The 20,800-nt window shown below is 38.9% G+C and overlaps 2 protein-coding genes across 2 annotated transcripts; both read right to left on the bottom strand.

The window, feature by feature from the left end:
• Positions 1-1,617: 1,617 nt before the first annotated feature.
• Positions 1,618-12,631, bottom strand: b3gnt2l (UDP-GlcNAc:betaGal beta-1,3-N-acetylglucosaminyltransferase 2, like). Its single transcript, XM_012832715.3, has 3 exons — positions 12,465-12,631; positions 6,013-6,087; positions 1,618-5,356 (listed from the first exon to the last, which is right to left on the bottom strand). Exon 3 carries the CDS (start codon positions 5,105-5,107, stop codon positions 3,815-3,817), a length of 1,293 nt encoding a protein of 430 aa, XP_012688169.2. The 5' UTR covers positions 5,108-5,356; positions 6,013-6,087; positions 12,465-12,631; the 3' UTR covers positions 1,618-3,814.
• A 669-nt stretch (positions 12,632-13,300) lies between these two features.
• Positions 13,301-20,240, bottom strand: napab (N-ethylmaleimide-sensitive factor attachment protein, alpha b). Its single transcript, XM_012832758.3, has 11 exons — positions 20,026-20,240; positions 18,374-18,453; positions 18,117-18,233; positions 17,961-18,007; positions 16,356-16,433; positions 15,530-15,585; positions 15,349-15,433; positions 14,661-14,765; positions 14,494-14,562; positions 14,337-14,387; positions 13,301-13,974 (listed from the first exon to the last, which is right to left on the bottom strand). The coding sequence occupies exons 1-11, from the start codon at positions 20,121-20,123 to the stop codon at positions 13,873-13,875; spliced, it is 888 nt and encodes a 295-aa protein (XP_012688212.1). The 5' UTR covers positions 20,124-20,240; the 3' UTR covers positions 13,301-13,872.
• Positions 20,241-20,800: the final 560 nt, after the last annotated feature.

Consider the following 20,800-nt stretch of genomic DNA (forward strand, 5'->3'; position numbering starts at 1 on the left):
TAAAGGTGACACGTTACATGAGTACGTTTGCGCTTATGTTAGTAATCGGCCACTCCCACTTCATTCCAATTACCGCGTTGTTTTTCGAAATATTAATATGCACGCATACTGTCTACTGTCGTCGTAAAATAGGCGTTGCAAATATTTAGGCACCCTAATAATTTTCATGATTTGAATACCTGTAACTACTCAATACTGAATAATTGCAACACATAATTAGTCTGATTAGCTTGTTAAGCCTTCAATTCCATAGAAAGGTGCATTCAATCATTAGAAAAACTATCTAAGGTAGCCAATTGCAAGATGTGCTTCTCCTTGATTCTCCTCTGAAGAGTGGCAACATGGGGGCCTCAAAACAACTGTCAAATGATCTGAAAACAAAGATTGTCAGTGTTGTGTTGTAACTTCAGTTGATAAATAAAGCAGTTCATATCCAGCCTGCTCATTGTTAACAAATATTTTCCTTTTTATGTTGCCCTGAACTTAATAGTGATTAATTTCTTGGCCACATCAATTTGAAAGCTGGACCAAAGTGTTTAATTTCATTCAATTACAATTAGGCTAAATAAAAAGTTAAGTTGTAAGTACAGTCTGGAGTCTGGACAGTCTTTTTTTCTTAACGCCTCAATAGGTAGATCTTGCCTGTCACCAAGGCAGAGGTTGTGATCTTTGGCCAAAAAAGGTTGGTGACCACTGCTTTAGTTGATGTGTTGTTCATGCATGAGGTCATGAATGAGAGGCTATGAACTCATGTCAATTCCTGATGATTCATAAGATATAAAGGAATGAAGTAAAGCACAATAATAATTCATAATTCATGTACCTATACTGTAAAGTGTCACCATAACTTTAGTTCAAGCCTGTGGCAGCAGTTCAAAATAGTTTGTTTATTGCCATGCAATGAAAAATACCTTTTCACAAACTTTTTCACAAGTTCAGTGGGTACATTTTCCAAAAGAATGCTTTAATTCTGAAAAATAAAGTTGGTCCCACACAAAACTCACTCAATGTCTTTTAATATTTTTTCTTAGATATGTAGGCTACATAGAAATTGCATGAATAATAACTGAGATACCCCATTATGTTGTGAACAGTAGGCCTACGTGTGCTGTTGGCAAAATCTATGTCTATGTCTGACCTGGGCACATGTTCAGGATAAAAAGCGCGTGCGTGCACGAGCATTACGGTGGCGCGCAAAGTGTCCCGGTCTAGGTCTGGGAAATCTGGTCACCCTAGTTATAGGGCCCTGTTCTCCTGTTCAACTCTGGGCATTTTGTGGTAGCAGCTCCACTATTACCCTTCCTAAACATTCAATCTCACATTTTTGGTATTCTTCTATTTTCCAAAATTGTACTTAATTCATATTTATTATATTCTTTTCAGATGTATTTATGTTTTCCACGTGTAAAAAATCACCATGTGTGTCTAATGCACTTGTGACTGCAATTGTGATAGCAACATGTGTAATCAGTCCTTTAAGTAAAAACGTTATAGTACAAGGGAAGTCAAGTGGCATGTTTGATTGTACAGGCTGATATTTTTTTGTGACATTTGTGCTAATAAATAATACATTAGTGTAAAATGTGTAAATGAAAACTATAAACAAACAGCACAAACTTGTTTCTCAAGATCATATGTTTTTAATTCATGTTACGATCTAAACATGGAAGCTCTAAAAGCTCAGTTTATGGAGATCCCGATTTAGGCTGTGCTTCCAGACCAAACAGGTTAAAGAGATCCCGATCTAGGCTTTGCTTCCGGATCAAACAGGTTAAGGAGATCCCGATCTAGGCTGTGCTTCCAGACCAAACAGGTTAAGGAGATCCCGATCTAGGCTGTGCTTCCAGACCAAACAGGTTAAGGAGATCCCGATCTAGGCTGTACTTCCGGATCAAACAGGTTAAGGAGATCCCGATCTAGGCTGTACTTCCGAATCAAACAGGTTAAGGAGATCCCGATTTAGGCTGTGCTTCCAGACCATTTTGGTTAACCCTGTTTGATTTGGACGGAAATGATTGTCCAAGACCTGATATCCTCCCTGAATGTTGTATTTTTCAATAATACAACTGTAATACAGTGTAACATGCAGAGTGGCAGTTCTAAAATAAGATGCTGTAAACTTTACATACAGTTTTCCACAAAAACAAATTGTGGTTTACTGCAATACATTTGATAGTAGTGCAGCAGTAGTATAGTTCGTATCAGAGTTAAAGGTGCAGTCTGCGTTTTGGTTTCACGAAAGATTGTTTATATTTCAATCAAATTACACCCCTCCCTGCAGCTGATGCATTGTTTTGATTGGCTGGGATTGTTTTTGGCTCGGTCTGAGCCACTATGTTTGTTTCCCATTTACAGAGCCAGCACTTTTTTTAGTGCAAACACTGAACAGACAGCTGAAGGACAGTGAGGATTCAGGAATTCCCAAAATCTGACAAAACATGTATGGGATTAGAATCATGGACTGCACCTTTAAATGCTGTTTCTATTCTCAGTTTCTATTCTTGCACTTTACCTATATTACATCCTTACATACAGTGTGATAAAATATTTTTGCATCAACAGAAGACCACAATATTTTTTCAAACACTCAATAAAAGTGGACAAGATCACAGGTAGACTACGAATAACCTTTGGAACATTGTGACCAACATACAACAGAATCGCATTATCATTATTACATAGAATTTCATGGATCAGTTATCATCAGAATGGTATCCACAGACCAATTTAAAGAGTAAATACCAAATGACTACTGATCAGAGTGTAGATACAGTTGCATGGGAATAGATTATACAGCAAACATGAAACTGTGTTACAAAGTTGGGCACTAAATACCCTAAATCCTTACTAAATCCTAATCCTAATATTTACTTGGGGACAGCCAGAGGTTAGAGAAGCAGTCTTGGGACAAAAAGGTTGCTGTTTCGATCTCCTGGATCAGTATGAAAAGTGTTGAGCAAGGCACCTCATCCCCTGGTGCGACAGCAGATGGGCTAAATGCAGTTGTCAAATTCCTGTCTATGTGAACAGTGATTATTCTAATAATCATCCTCAAAAATATTCGCACATGAAAAAAACTGTACATAGAGGATATATTGTGAAGCTGTATGAGCATATATACATATACATATACACACACACACACATCTTCTCCTCACTAGATATGTTTTCTGAAATATTGCTGTTCCTATACATCAGCTGTTGGAGCAGCTATGACACAGAAATGTGCAGAAAAAGGCTTTGAATTTCTGAGTGAATATGTAGAAATGATGACAGGACCTGAAATGTGCTGCCAAGTATACAGTTATTTCGTTCGTTTTAAATATAACAAAAACAGTGCTTCATACAGTATTATTAAAAATAGTGAAATGTTTGTCATGCTGAAGCTGAAACTGAACTCTGAAGCTGAACAGACAACATGAATTATACAAAATTGAATTAGACATGTGTCAGGGCATGCGTCAGTGTCAAAAGCAAGGCAGGCAAAAACAAGTTTACTTAAGCAGCAACAGGTTAAACTAAACAAGAGGCTAGAAATTTCCAAAAGAAAAAAAAAACCACAAAGTTAATTCCAGCGTGCTGGAACAACTGCGACTGGAGACAAGGAAACTGGAGAATTGGTCACATGACTCACTGATGAGCAGGTGAATTAGAAAATAGCGGGAAAACAAAGACAGGAAGTAAAGATAAGACACCAGGCAAAGAGTATTTTTGGCGGCCTCTAGAGGCCAAACTGTCCCAACTCATGACAACATGATCTTCACCAATTACCCGTTCTACTCCATTTTAGTGAAACTTAGCCTAGACATTGGCTTTAACACATGAGGAGAGGACTCTTCATGCTCCGCCACAGCCGTATAGCCTGCTGTGGACTTCTCCGGTGCACCACAAGCAGATCTCTGTGCACACATGGATTCCCCCGGTCCTGCTCCCTGATGTCAAAGGTCTGGAACCCTGAGTGTTTCTCTGGAGGTATACCAAGTGCATGGAAACACATTCCTGTGTAGACATCGTCAATGGGATAAAAGGGGATGTACCGGGAGATGCTGAAGAGGGACTCTAGCAGAGCGCCTGAGAAGACGAAGCCACCACCACCGGCATAGGGTAGATAGGGTCCATCATAGAAGGTTGGTGGGACATAGTACTTTATTTTAGGATCACGGTGAGGTGAGGCTTGTGATATTATCTGGCCAACATATAATTTGGACATTTTGGCTGGCTCCAGTGACTTGAGGTATTTAAGAATAGCTTTTGTATTGACAAAAACGTCATCGTCACCCTTGAAAATAAAGGAGGCCTGAGGACAGTGCTGGAGAGACCATTTGATAAATACATGTTCCTTAAGAGTGAGGTTGTAAAATGAGTCCTTAAAGTCCCAAACAAGCAGATCTTCAAATTGCTGTGCTTCAAAGGATAAGAGATGTGTGAGGTCAGGATCATCCGATCCACTGCGTCCCAAGAGAAACACTGTGCGTACCAGCAAACTGTCTTCATAAACCCCTTCTTGCCCCCATGTCTCTCTAACTGCTTGCCGCTCTTCAAAATTGCCTGGAACAGACTTTATACCCAAGAGAAGAGTTACCTGGTCAGGCTTGCCACGTGAAGTGCACTTGTTAGGCTGATTAATCAGAACGTCAGGGCTGCGGAAATGCATGCTACGCAAAAAATCCTGGTACAGTGACGGGTAGGCATTGAAATCTGCTATGTTGGTCTGCAGAGACTCTGTACTCTCTGGCGTACTGTTGCCATTGATATCTGGTTGTGTCAAATTCCCTGCCTTATCCAACGTTTTGAGACCAGAGTGGAGTTTCCTGTTCCAGAAAGCACTGCTCTGTGGAATAGCGCTTCTAAATCCAGGGGAAACCTGGATCGCTAATGTCCTCACATGAGAAATTTGGACTTGGTTTGGTTTTACATCTGCTGTAGCAGGTCTTACTCTAAAGGTTGGGTGATCAATGCCAGGCTTCACAGAAATATCTGGTAAATCACGGTGAGTTCCAGCCACCTCCAGGGTTAAGGTTGAGTAAATGATCACAAGAACAGTGCAAGTCACTAATGTAGCAGCAAATACTCTGCTATAGCTTTTCATTCTGTGAAAAACAGCCATGTAGATTGACGGGACAAATACAGAAGTCAGGGTGATCAAGTGCTCACTGCGAAGTTTTAAATTGTACAACTTTGACACACAAAGTTGGAAAAATGTGAAGGGGCTCCCCAAACCCCAGTGTATTACACAAACCCAAACCCCAGTGTATTACACAAAGTGAACCTTGATGTGTAATGCGCTAGAGTGGCTGGGCAGATGGATATTCATATCATGGATATTCTTCCTGATTCTGCAGGTCATTAGATCCATCTGTGTTAGAGAAAAAAAAAGAAAATGATCACTGATTATAAAGTTATTCTGTTCCTATGTCACCTCTCCAGCATTAGTTACGGATCCCAGGACAGATCAAACAGTCACGTCATTTGGAAGTGCGAGGACACAATAGTTTTCCTATTTTATTGCTGTCAGCTTCACCAAATAAGCTTGTAACAGATTAATTTCCCCTCAAATCTTTGTTTTCAACAAATAGAGAAGTGCATGCTCCGGTGTCACTGGTTTGATATAAAACTGAATGCAAACTCTGTGCTTCGTTAGGATGTCATCGCCCAAGAACACCTGTGTCACTCCCTGGTGTCGCCGATGTATTAGTGGAATGGGAAAGTCCTTACTAAATAAGCAGTTAATGGCAGTGCTGGTTATGAACATTAGCCTTCCCAGCTCACACCAACAGCCTAAGCAACTGAAGACTTATGGGGTCATGCAAAATACATTTACAAGGTAACAGACCACCCATGGCAAAATTACCTCCTCCTTTTCTACTGGAGGTGGCTGCCTCCTACTCCTGCCTCTCTGGTCTGAGATCAAGAGAAATACTATCTGATTTGTGTATTAATCACGTTGACTCATCACGGATCTAATAAGGTATTCTAGTGTGATGTGTTTGGGAGCATGATATACATGATTACCTTGATTTTGTGTCAAGGATGCATCAATGTCTCCCCCTGCTGACAGACCCCTTGCTGGAGTTTTCCTCTTCTGACCTGCAGGTGAGTAACATTCAAAATTATTTATTTATTTTAACTACAAGTTTAAGGTTAATACATTTAAGTGTATTACATATATTTCAATTATTTGATTGTTATTATTATTATTACTATTATCAATTATTATTAATAATAATAGTAATAATAATAATAATACTAATAAAACAGGAGCCCAAAGTGCTGTAAGGAAGGCATACAGAGTAGACAACATATATACAAATTATAATGAAATCAAATAAAACTATAATGAACAGAATATAATATATAAGAATATGTCGGACATATAAAAGGATACATAGATTAGAATTAACTAAACAAATGCCGTCTGCATTAATACATTTTCTCATAACAATTCTACTGGGACAGGGACAATGAAGAGTGGAGCTGCAGGTAAGGTTGAGCAGGTGTGCTTTAGTTGATAAATGCTCTTATAGTAGGTAGCGAACTATAAATGAACAAATAACAAGTATTGCACTATTGTTATTCTCAAGTTTTATTATTACTCCACACGTTTTATGGCATCACTTCTCCTTGTTTATGCACTATTGACACTGTTCCAAGTCAACTTTCACACGTACTGCTTATAACCCAGCTTTAGGAGAGACCCAGTCGTTCCTGTGTCCTGTGCTTTTCCATCACTCTATTTCTCTATTGAAGTGAATGGAGGAATGCGCTCTCTGTCTCTGACCCTCTCCTTAATAAACTGCAACTTTCAGTCACTTCAGTCATCATATCCACACCCTTGCAACCAATGTAGATATCACATAAACAACCACAGTAATACCCTAACAACAGCTTCAACTACCCTAGTAACAGCCTAGCAAACACCTTTAAAATCCTAACAATCACCTCGATAACCACTTCAACAACCATAGCAACACCTTTGACTGCTCAAGAAAAACCCTACCAACATCCTAGCAACCACCATAGCAACACCCTAGTAACCACTACAGCAGCCATCTCAACCACTATAGCAACACTCTAGTGACCATCATTAGTACCACAACACACCAACACCTTAGCAACCACCATAGCAACCACCAAGATACAATTAAAGTAATTATATAATAATTTTCTTCATTTCATTTCCACTGTTCTTAACCCAAGATAGTTAGGCACTGGTAATTCTGACACAACCTGATACATTTTTTAAGTTACAGAACACTCAGGTTTAAGAGTATAGTAACTGTAGCTCAGGTACAATAACATATATGTAGTATGCATTAGGGATGCACCTGAATCTCAATACGTGTTTCGTATTTTTGGTGGGGCGACAGTGGTACAGTGGTAGAGAAGTCGTTTAGTAATCAGAAGGTTGCTAGTTCGATTCCCTGTCGAAGTGTCCTTGAGCAAGACACTGAACCCCTAATTGCTCCTGGTGTGCCATCAGTGTAAATGTAAAATGTGTATACATTGTAAGTCGCACATATGTAAGTCGCTTTGGATAAAAGCGTCTGCTAAATGTAAATGTAAATGTGTTTCGGGAAAGCACAGATAATGGTATGCAAACCGATATTTCTTCTAACCGAAGTTGCGCCTTATTATTCGGAAAAAAGTCCGCTACATGACTGACATACATCAACCACTGTTCATATCATCATATACCACAAGATAAAAAACACCCATTATGCTTGAAACATATGACTTTGTTTTCACTAACTTGTAGTTTCATTTACTACAAATTATTGAAAAGAAATCGCTATATTCTGCAGTCGCTGCACCGAGTCAACATTTAACCGAGTCAGGTGTCAATGTCATGTGCAGATTTCTTTCAAACCTCCATACAAACTCAAACCCCTAAACATATACATCACCTGTCGCTTTAAGCTGTATCTGTTAATCTCCTTCATTAAAACAAGACAATATTCATGCGTTTAAGATGTAACATGCTGTTGTTTGAATTATAGGTTTCATGGAATTTTTACTTGCCGTGAACTAACACGCTACCAAGTATTTCATAATTATTTAAGTAGTTGTGCAAGAGGGCGCGTGGGCAGCCCCTTGCATCATCAGACGCACGTTGGCATCAGCTGGTGGCTTGTTTGTGAACTGGCAGCATACAGTTCCGTTATACATATATAATGAATAAATGTGATGCTTTGAAAGCACACCAATTACCAGATAATTATGTTGCTGTGCACCTCTAGTATGCATGTCAGTTATTCATTTCATGTCAGTAGTTTTGCACTTGTGCTGGAATATGTGCAAAAGATATACTGATCCAGCCTGCCTGCTTTGGTCACTTGAGCTGATTCTCTTAGGTTTGGGGTATGCTCTGTGCATTAAAGGCTTAAGCCAGCAGTTACAGTAGATGGCCATCTAACATTCATGACTCTATTGCTGTGGAATCGAAAGGTGACAGCGGGAAAGATATGGCCTTTGCACATTCTGAGTATGCAGAGGGGGCTGTTAAAGCCTTTGTCCGGATAGATAGGTCCCCCTCCCATCCTAAGACAAAGCATTTTCGAAAAAACTACAAAAGAAGATTACGGCAGAAACAAAAACAGAAAAACGTACACGTTAAATATCACTACTTGAGACCTGTCATCTCTCATTTTACAACCTATACCCTATACATGCAAATGCAACTGATGGAGATCATTTCCAAGCACTGTTAATGTCTTAAGAATATATGAATCAAGTGCCTTGTATTAATATATTCCTTGGCTTTTCTGTGTTTCTGTGTGTGTGTAGGGTCATTCTACAGATTCGGTGCCATTTCAGTAGTGTCAATGTCCCAGGGTGTACTACTGCTATAACTTTTCAGAACATTGATCAAACTACACTTAAACTACAGCATTTCAAAGTTTCACATGTTTTTCATATGCAATAGAGAAAAAATATTTATTTATTTCAACATTTTTATGTTTGCTGTTCTGATGAACATTAAGAATTCCGCATGTCCCTATTAAACATCATAACAATAGCATGAAGCATTTTGAGTATACAGTTTAAATTAAAATAATAATGCTTTTTTTGCTTTTTCATTGATTATGCATTTTCTCAAGAAAAGAAATTGAATTTTCAGAGACATTTTCATAGAAATTTAGGCTTGTTACTATGTCCTTGTGTTTCATTCAACCCCGTAACACAAACATCCCCCCCAACATTTTTCAATGTTACAGGGTTAAATTGCTGTTACAGGGTTGAATAGTTTTTACATCTTTGCGATATTTAAAGTATATTGCTTGATACACATCACTTTCAGATTCATCAATGGCAAAAGCAGCAGCAGAAAGGCACAAAGGAGTACAGGGCAAGAAGAAATGCTGATCAAGAACGAAGGGAAAGGTACCTCAGGAGTGTGAACGCACAAAAAAAGGACAAAAAAGGATAAAAATGTGACGTACGATGCTTGTTCGCTCAACCCTGTTACATGATTTTTAACCCTGTTATGATGCTTTCAGCCCTGTTATGAGATGAATGTTGTACTTTTTTGTATCAAATAAACAAGTTATGACATCAATAGATTTGTATCATGTGTATTATACCAGGATAAATAAGTGAAGTTAAATTTGGTTGAAATTAGAGAGAGTCCTTAGACATTTCTATAGCGAAAATGCGGAGCTGGAAGACAAATTTCATTATAATAACCTGCAAAGGCTGGTGTTTTGTCAGGTTTTGTCAGGTTTTCTTTATTTTCCATTTCATTGTAATATGTCATTATTTACAAGGGACATCTAAACTGGGAGATCATGCTAGAAGCTGTCCACAAGTCTATTTTAAAAATGTATTGTTGAATTGCAAAATGGCCGTGACGGGGTTGAATGAAAGTAAGGACTTGTTTCAGAAAATACTGCAAAATAATAAATGAATTGTTCATTTTAAGTTGGGAAAGGGTATTTTCTATAAAGAACACACATTACCCCATCACATTAAATCAAAAAAGGTTTAAAATGGTAATGTACTTTTTTTCATCTTCCACAATCTGAAATGGCACCAAATCTGTAGAATGACCCTGTAACTTAGATTATTAGTCTGCATATGTACAAGAGCATGTTTAGACCAGAGGTGATAAGCTTCTTCCGACCTTGTGCAAAACTGCCATCCTTGCAAGACAGGGAGCCTCGGACGTCCGAGATCCATCACGTGGTTATCCCTGCTGAACGCTAAACTTCTGTCTATATAAACCTTGTGCGATATGTTTATCAGGGCTTCACTTTCAGCCGATTCTGTGAGTGAGCCTGATTGCAATTGTTGTTGTCTAATAAATATACTTATATGCAGCTCCGGAGTCCTGAGGTAACTAGAGTGAATTTTCACCTAACATATTTGGGGGCTCGTGTCCGGGATTCCAACAACCTCATTGACTCTCGACGCTGGGCTAATCATCAGGACCTCAACCGTACGGAGGAGTACGAGACTCAGTTTTTTTAAAGACCTCCAACTTGATAAGAAGACCTGTAAACAACATACCCTGGCGTTGTTAAGATTTTTTGCAGAAACAAGGCCACACAGTTAGCAGCTGTGGTCCACCAAAGTAAAGCTATCTTTAAAAAGCACCTCAGTCACAGACAAAGAAATAAATTATGTATTTTCTGGGAATGCTGTAGATAATTGACAGATGAGACAGGCAGCCAGAGCTGACCTACGAGATCCAAAAGCTGATTTAACTATTGTTTGTTGATGGTTCAAGCAAATAAACCTTGACTATTCCGCACTAACATATCACAAAGACAAATTGCTGCATACTGTTGCTTTAAAAACTATCCAGTAATTCAGAGCCTAATATATTAATTTTTATTTAACATCAAACAGTGAAGAGGGGTGAAAGAAATGATAGACACTGAGAAATATGTCAGGAAATGGAGATGGTTGTAGCAAATGTAAGCACCAAAAGGAAAAGAAAGCAGTGGTTCTTTCACTGTAGTAATAAACTGTTAATTCATTAACCATTTATCACCTCAGGTGCTATGCCTTTACTGTGCCACTAACTTATACTGCTTGGTAATATTGGAGGTCATATAATAATTGTATGGTGTCAGATCGTTGCCGATCCGCAATATTTACTATTCTATTCCATAAAGTTCAGACGAGGTTAAGCCTTCCAGCCCGCCATTTTTCCATCAATCTGGTAATATTTCTGGCTGTCAGGCTGCAATAACATCACAGTATTTATTTGTACATGAACAGTTGATACGGTTAATAAGAGTGTCTCTATCAGACAACTGATTCTGTCTTAACCTACCAATCCTGTGACAATAAGAAGCTACTTATGATGTCAGCTCCATAACCACATGTTTGTAATTATGATTTCTGGTGGCCAGTATTTTACAGCATGCCATATCTGTTTTTTTTTTTGCCTCTAAGGTGTACTCCATTTACACACTACATTTGCATTAGGGTTTTGCCCCAGGCTATACATTTCCTCATGTAGAGGTCTTCAGTTTAGGGGAGAGCATGTCAGGTGGAGATCTGAGCTCTAAGTACTTATACAAATAACATAACATCTTGTCCTGTGTATAATTAAATATGTGGTTTAGACACTGTGTTACTGTATGTATGGAGATCTTTTCATTTTCATCCCGTGCACGTATATCTTAAAATTACACTAAACATACTCGATTCTGTGTTAATGCAATTACTGGTGCCTCATAAGAATAACTCATGCTCACCCAATCTAGAACTGGGGCTCATTTTCATCCCGTGCACGTATATCTTAAAATTACACTAAACATACTCGATTCTGTGTTAGGGCAATTACTGGTGCCTTATAAGAAGGTTATGCTTTTTAACATCCTAAGATATATAGGGTACACTGTAGTGTACAAGCGGGTTGGCAGGTGTAAGAGGCTTAACAGGTATAGACCAAGTCACATTGCTGCGTTTCTTTTTGATTAACCACTCCCCAAGTGAACAGACTTTAAGTTTATAACGATAATTTCGCCCGAGTGTTGGAAGAACCCCTACGTCCCAAAAGATTAATTATTCGAGGAAAGGCAAGTGGGGGTTGACGGGACTTGTTACTACGGTGGGGTTGCAGTGATGCGAGCCTGGGGATTTCTACAGGTTAACATCTAAAGAACACCTTGAGAAAATTAAAGCAGAAAATAAAATGCCAGAAGGAATACTGAATACTAACACTCAGATTTATCTGTGACTGAGAGCTAACAGTTTCAGGAAGCGAGCTAGCGACCACGGGTGTGAAAAGTTTAATCTCACTAGCAGGGTAATGATTTCCAGGTCTATGACTTCCTTCTCTGAACTAGATCTTCAAGAATTTATAGTTTTCAAACTCAGATTTAATTTGTAGCCTGTAGCCTAAAGTAACTTGAATCTGCTTGTTTCTCTGTAATTCTGAGTTGAGAGAATTAAAATCAGTTCAAATAAAACACATATTTAGACGATTGGTGAAAGCCAATCGAATTGCTTACCTGTTTTCGTATCTGTATTGAGACTGTTTACAGTAGTATCAGAAGACAGCATGTCATTCTTCCCATATATTATTTAGTCAGACACCCAATGTCCTGAAGCAGGCGACGTCGACTTCACACCTGTAGACTTGTTGAGCGGAATGACGCTGAGATCGACAGCGCTCCCACCCCCCGGGCCCTCCCCTTCACAAACAAAGGTTCTGAAAATAATATGTTCTTCCTGAAAGCTGACACCTAACGCTTATCAATATAAAGATGTCATGCGAGTACAGAGCTGAGGCACAAGTGTCTAAGCCTTACGCCCCGATGACCTCCCATGTTGAACAGGTGCCGACCAGTAGAAATAAAGCAACACAAAAAAAAAAACATTCGGACGGGCATGGTGCGTAGCTCTCTTTGAAATATTGGTAGCTCTATAAGCCTACCACTTAATGTTGCCTGATGCGATACAGTTGTAGTAGGCCTACGTGGCTAAAAATGTTAGCACCCTTCCATTTCTATCAATTAACACCCCCATTTGGTTAGGTAAGTATCGAAAACTAAAATCTCCAGAATAGCGGAGGAAACAACTCTCCTCCAGTACTTCTGCAATTTTGCTGTTAAATTATATGGGATGACCACAGCACGAAGCCGGTAAAAAAAAATTGCTTACTTTACTAAAACACACACGCACTCACACGCACGCACACTAAGCAAAAAACAAGAAAAACCTGTAAAACACGTTACATGACCATGAGTACCAATTTGACATTGATAAACTGAAAAAGGAACACACAGTAAGCAAAAACTCTCCATACGCATTCTATTTTACAAAGCTTATGCATCATACCATTTCATTAATTTTTCCTTTTTAATCGTTTCAATCAAATCCATCACAAAAAATTTCAAAGTTGACTGTTTCAGCAATTTATGATTACCACCCTGTGGCAAAAAAAATAAAATAAGTACATTATGGAATACAAACATACAAACAAGAACGTTTCATAGACAATTATGCTGTGCTCAGACCTATGTCTGCTTTTCAGATAATACATAACAAAGCTTCTCAGAGCTACTTTGAAGTTCCCAACAGTGTGCTGCAGATACGCATGATTGAAGGCACTGCTCACCCTGGCAACAGATTTCCGTCGAAGAAAGTTAGTGTTCTTAAGGGTCTGGGCTGAGACCTCCTTTGGAGCACTAATAAATGAGAGGCTCTGGGAAGATGCTCTTTCAGGGAAGAAAAATCTAGGCTCATCAGAAACAGAAGGCACGTAAGGCTGTTTTTGAAAAACTGACAGAACACAGTCACAATAGTTGCAAGTCACTAAAAAGTGCCACAGAGCAAAATCTGGGAATGATCCAAAAAGACAAGGGCAAGGGATGAGAGTCGCTGGGCAGGCAGCTGTGAGTGTGTGTGTGAGAGCCTTTAGCGAAGATCACTCTCATCTTCCTGTATGGTTTTCTTGATGCGCAGCAGCATGGTTGTGAGCCACTGGTCCAACCGTGAGATAGTGTCATATTCCTTCACCTGAGTAAACATGACATAAAACTGTGAATTGAGATACACAATCGCAGTGCACCCATCTAACTTACAGTATATATTGTATATCTCTTCTTTGGTTGTAAAAGATTCACTATCAATGTTTACATCACAGTGTTCACTTTCAGCACCTACAAGACAATTTACTGGGCTAAACAGTATTCCAGCAGCTCAGTAAATTAGCAGCTCAGGCTTAAAGTCCCTTGGTCAGGGGCCAAGGAGCACACATACTGATCACATGTTCATCTGTTCTGTAAATCAACTTGGAAGTTAAATTAACAAACAGAAATGTAAATTCGAAGCTGATCTTGAAACACTATGTGCCTGGTTCAATATACTGTTTCACTTACTGCATCAGTAAAGGCATCAACGTTCTGCTCTTCAAAGGCATCCAAAAGTTTCTATGAAAATGGAGGAACATTTATTACTTTCCTAATGTTGCACAGGAAATAGTCTTAATGTGTTATTCATGGATTTGATAACAGCTTTCAAAAAATATGCGTATACCTTCAGCAGTTTGCATTCTCGTGAATCTGAAAAGGCTGGAAACATGTCCTCGTATTTCTGCAAGGCTAACTGTAAGAACAATAAGATAAGATTTTTGTCTGAAGGAGAGCAAGATGGCAAAACAGCTTATATTAAATAACTGAAGAGGAAGCAGAAGAGGGGCATACCTTGGCATTTAGCATGTCAACACAGAAGTGACAGAGGGCTGCCTTGAAAAAATAGTCCTTCGCACTGTACTTCAGCAAAGTGCTATCCATTGCATTGGTTCCAACCTGTAAAGGAACATTACACAAATATCATTAGAACTTTTAAATTTGAAAGCATCTCCTAAATGATATGAATGGACAATAAAAGTCAGTTGAGAGAGTTATTCTCACATAAAGTAATTTTCTCTGGACAATTAAGGGTGCTATATGCAGGGCTGGGTAGCAGTTGGCTAGCAGGCTAAATTATTTCACACAGCACATTGCCTCACTCCTTGCTGCTCACTACAGGAGGGCCAAGAAGTGGGAGATTACAACCGCTAACTGGTTAGCATGCTAACTTAAGTATATCATTCTGTTTGCAGTGCATTTCCATTTTTGAAAATATGTACACATTTTTTATTTTATTTCTTAATATTCATTCATTTTAGTTATTTACTTTATGTCTTAAATGAAAATTACTACTCATAGCTCATCTAAAGTTGGGCTGCTGTCAAAACATCCCTTGCCACATTGTCACCTGCTGACACTAACATTTCTTCACAGTTTGATGTAATTCCATTATTCTTGGGCTGAGGTAGTTTATAATTCACTGTTATCTTCAGCTTCCAGTGAGACACACATTGTGGAAACTAACATTTTATTTACCCACCTGTTCATATATCTCAATGGCTTTCGGGTACTGCTCCAGTTGAGCAGCGTATATAGCCACTTTGAGAAGGCACTTGTTGGCTGAGCTGCACAAAAAGGAGTAAAGGAAAAAGGAGAGATAAGATTGGTGAAGGATTTAACTTTAAACCTTTAACCATAGACTGATGAAAATGATTGCAGACCTTGTAGATTCCTCTCCTTTATAGTAATCAGCAGCCTGTTCGTAATGGGCTATAGCCTACAAGACAAAGAGACCATGAATCATAAACAGGCTGCAAGCCAGCATGCCCATTGCTCCTTTAGCACAACAAAAGTTTCCTCAAAGCTGCAATGAAATCCGTTCTAAGGTACATTTATATTCCTGGTAGCCATTTCGACAATAGATGTTCTTGAGGGGAAAAAAAGTCACGTGGGCACCCAGGCACAAAATATAATATTTCAAATCACTGCAAATGTATTCACCCGACAGAAAAGCTCTTTCTGCCAATTATTTTGCAAGTGCAGAGCACACTCCTACAGTGGGTACATCTGGTGGGAGTTAGCAAGGATGGCTAATAGCAGCGTTCATATATATCAAAATACGTTCATATATATCTTGCAGCACTTTCATACAACCTAAACTCCTGTTTCACACTGCCTGCCTGCATTGCATTTGCCTGTTGGCTGCATTGCGGTGCTGCTACGGCAAGCCCTATCTATCTGCATTGTATTTGCCTTTGATAATGGCGGTCAATACACAATCAGTTTGGTATCATCAATCTTTGATGAGTGGTTACAACTGGTCAACTTTCTAGCCTTCACTTATCAGACCAGAAATCAGTCTTTTTTGTATTACCCTCATTCAGAACGAGAGAGAGGGGACGGACAACTACCAAATTATCGGTATAATGCAATTATACCCTACATTGGTTTTCTAAACAGTACACGTGTATTATGCACCCTCTTTTTTCTTAACATGTGATTTCTAAAATGGTTAAAAATATAAAAATTAAATATTTATCAACTTACCTTATCAATATCCACCAGATCTGTCTCATATACTTCTGCAATAGTAATATGATGTTTGGCTGCTATGGTGAAGCGACCCTGAAAAAAAAGGTCAAAGTGTATTATGATACAGATAATCCAAAACACTAATCTTTAAACAAATGGTATCTTCATATGAAGATATTCACAGTGGATTGTCACATCACATGCATGGAATAAAAGATGGTGCTGTGCTACTGGCAGCCTGTTGCAGTAGCTCCCGTCAACATCTTGTGTTTTTTGTATTTGTCTTGTGTTTATATTGTACTTTTTTCTGTCAAAAAACGCACAGTATACAGAAGCATGCATCACGCTAATATGGATACTGTGCAGCTTAACACATTTCTGCTGATAGTTTTTACTTTCGTTCTGTCAGGTCTATCGGGTCACTATGCCAACGGGAAAGCGGGTATTGAATTCCTCCAAGACCAGCTGATTGCGCTGTCCAAATCTACACTACTCGGAGTGAGACCCCAACGTTGATGGGTTGAAGAGGAGACCCCAGGGGTGCAGGGCCAGTGCCAAACGGAGAGCAAGGGGGAAATATCAACTATTTCTTGATGGAGAATGTGAGGTCCCTTAGCTGCAGCTATAACAGTTGACCGTTGACAATTGACAGGTAGAATGTTAAAGTCACAAAGATTCCACCTTCGGGCCAAACGGAGCTAATGTGGGTCCTTTCTGAGGCTGCTCCTTTTGACCCGCCGCCGAGCCATGTGTTGTTTTTGTTTTGGTGAACTGTCCTATCTCTAGGTGCTGAAGTTGTCATTGAACAGGTGAAACAATTTTAAATATCTTCTACCATTCTGTTGTGGCAAGTGCAACTTTCTTTGCAGTCATCTGTTGGAGCAGCAGCATCAGAGCCAGCGACTCTAAGAAACTGAACAAGCTGATAAAGGAGCTGGAGCTGCTAGAGTTGCTTGTGGAGAGAAGGATTTTGCACACTACACTTCCCACACAACCTACTGGTCAGACAACAGAGTGTCCTCAGTCTGAGGCTCCTTCAGCTCCGCTGCAATAAGGGCCATTCCAGTTCGTCATTCCTGCCTACCGCAATAGACATCTACAATGACTTCCCTGTGCCAGACATTAAGTTATGTGTGTTTTTTTTGTCATTTATGTGAATTGCTGCTGCAACACTGTAATTTCCCTTTGGGGTTAAATAAAGTACTCTATGTATCCATCTATCTAGGTTACTTTACCATTTCAAGAAAAGAAGATAGACTTAAGGAACTTGAAGAGGCTTTGCAGACAAACTTTTGCTTACACAAAGCACGCCAGCGGTCAAAAGAAGTTTTCTCCCCCTTAACCACAGTAAACTCTTCTTCCTGTTTTGCAAGAAGGCTGAAGTAAAGACTAAGTACAACTAAACCAACACATCTAACATCATCATGTTGTATTTTCACCGCAATGGCAATGTTCAACTTTTAGGTTGCTGCACATTGTTTGTCTAATCACCACTATTATCTCCAATGTACAAGACAACCGGCACTACAAAACCACTGTGACTATAGGCAATGCTCTGTGCATCCTCAAAACGTCTTAATGGCAACTGTTAGTCATTACAGTCATGTTTCCTTTTCTCACCATATCTGTGTAGATCTCAATGGCCCGATTCAGACAGTTTATAGCCTCTGAAGAGAGAAAGGAGAAAACAAACGAACATCAAACCCAATTTGTTAGGTGTCTGGTTGTAACATTCAACAACATTCGCAGTGCAAAAATTCAAGACGAAGAAAATACCTTGTGGATCTGCTTTTTTGAAAGCATTCCCTGCATCAATGAAGTTGGTGGCTGCGTCATGTTTACTTTGCATCTGCAAATGGAGCAGAGCTGCCTGGGAGAAGGCATTCCCTGCAGCTGAAAAACACCAAACATGAGAAAATTATGTCTGAGATAGAGACAAACCACCAGCAGAGTCTCACAGGTTTGGCAATAAGTCTCTATGCCGCTGAACAATGCAAATTCCACTGTAAAAGCAATGTAAGTATTGTCCTTACCACTCCAGTTCTTGGCCATCTTGAACATATTGGCTGCTCTAGCATACATGTCACAGGCTTCCTCCAGCTTTGATGAGCCCCTATCAATAAATAAATTAGCCATTACTTTTTCAAAATCCACAACATAGTGTTCATATGGTTTCAAAGGTCCAAGTTATTTAGTTGTGTTTAGAAGGTCATACATTTTGCTCAAACTTAAGACTTTCTTATAACTGCCTTTATAGTACTAGACATTCTCTCTTAAATGTTGTAGCTAATAACATACTGTCTGTGTCCATTTAAGGTGTTTAATATTAATGTAAATGAATTACCTATTTTCTTAAAGTCCATCAAGATGTCAGTGACTTATTGTATATGGAACTGAGACACACCAAGTTTGAAATACCCTCAAGTCTACCGGGGGTAAATTGTGTTGCAACTCTGTTTCTATTCAGGTCTGGGCTAAGCAAAACACAAGCAACAATTATGATGTAATACTTTATTTATATGCACACACTCACACATATGAGTTCACATATCACATCCCATGTTTTTTTATCAGCTGGCTATGTTTCTACATTAAGTAGAGAATACTTTTAAGACTACAATCATAGAAAGTACTTTCAAAGTGTTTTTGTTCATTTGACACATTATTACAAAGTATTTTCATTCATGGTTTGTTGGTTCTATCAACTAAACTGCCCATCTTAGATGTCACTGACATCTCCATATAATGTAATTAGGAAGATATAATTCATATAATTTTTTAGGAAGATTTTAGAGAAAAGACAAGCATCCATGAGTATAGAACATTTGAATGGGTTCCTGAAGGAGAATGGCATCCCAGAAAGATTTTTTTCTTCTTCATATATATCTGTGCTATTTGAAATTTTCAATCAAGTGGTACCTCTGAAAGCTGGATACTTTAGCCCCGAAATACATATGTCTTTCTTTCGTGCATCAGTTTAACTGGAATGTAACCATTCTCGGTACGTGCGCTAGTGTGGGACATAATGTGCTTTTACAATAGTTTTGTTGTTACAGGACTTCCCCTGCCAGAAAACAGACGCGTGAGCAGGAGGAAGAGGATTGTCCTGCCTTGACAACCTATTCCCATTGTTGATTACCCATATAACCAGCACAACCCTCTACAGTGTGCTACACATTGATTAATCATGCTAACTTGCATAATGCGCTCACTGGCATGACTAAGATAAATGTTAGGCATGTAATTTGCAGTTTAGCTTATGTTGCTATGTTAGAGTGGGTTGTAGACAAACTTGCATCATAATAGTAACAGTTTGAGTTAGATATTTTATGAGTAACTTGGCAAGTATAGCTAATATGTCACTAAAACCAACATCAGGCTAACAATCGCTAGCTTGCGTCCCAACTCCATTAATGTATTTGGTAGCAGTAGCTAACGTTAGTTAGAGTAGATACCACTTAACCGACAGATTTTGCTTGGCGTTGTGGATATGATATATTAGAAAGCTGAGTTATATCATTGTGTATAAGATCTTTCTAAGAATTAGAAAGGAGGGAAACTAGATAGCGTTGACAATGTCGTAAACAACTCTCAACACTAAGACATCTGCATTACGCTAAAAACACTGCCAGCAAAGTTAGTTAACTTTAGTTAGATCGAAAGCTGATTTCACATGAATATTTACCCAAATAAAGATCCAAAGAATGACTGGGATGATTTTACTTTCTTTTCAGCCTCTGCCATGAGAGCCGTTGCTTCTTTTTCTTTCCCAGAGCTGTCCATTTTGTCAGCTAAACTGTTAGACACTAGCCAGCTAGTTAGACAGCTATGCTACAGAAGTTGAAACCGAAGACAGATTCCGCCACATCACTGCTTTTCACCCAAGTCACGTGAGAACTGAGCGCTAAACGTTATAAGCTAAATGCTACGTTCAAGTCAAGTGAGTCCTTTGTTTACAGTTTGTCTCAATAGTAAGTAGACAAGGTAGGCTAAATCTCTCAAATCATCCATAACATTTTCTAAACAGTAAGTGCATTTCTCGGAACAGTTCGTACAAACAGGACGACACAATGGATTACCTGCAAAAGCCCGTAACTCTATTAAAATGCTTAGTTTATGCCTCAAAAGTAAATAATCACGCCAATGAATATGTGCCACCTATGCAAGTCCTTTTGTCATGTTTTGTTACCAAGACAGACAATATGTATCCATGTTGCCAATACAAAATTATATGCTGGAAGTCTCTCACTCACACCAATTTATCACTATACCAGATTATTGCATGTTTCCAACTAACTAAATATTATGTTCTAGCAAGTGGAATTTGATGTCACTTACAACCATTTTTAAATTCAATAAGGCACCAAGTGACTGGACAGTAGGCTATATCTACAAATACACAATGGGACCGTTTTACACGGCACATACATTATTTGAGAACCAGGCAATGTTATCCAGTC

The sequence above is a fragment of the Clupea harengus genome, chromosome 9, assembly GCF_900700415.2.
Source record: "Clupea harengus chromosome 9, Ch_v2.0.2, whole genome shotgun sequence".
Taxonomy (NCBI): domain Eukaryota; kingdom Metazoa; phylum Chordata; class Actinopteri; order Clupeiformes; family Clupeidae; genus Clupea; species Clupea harengus.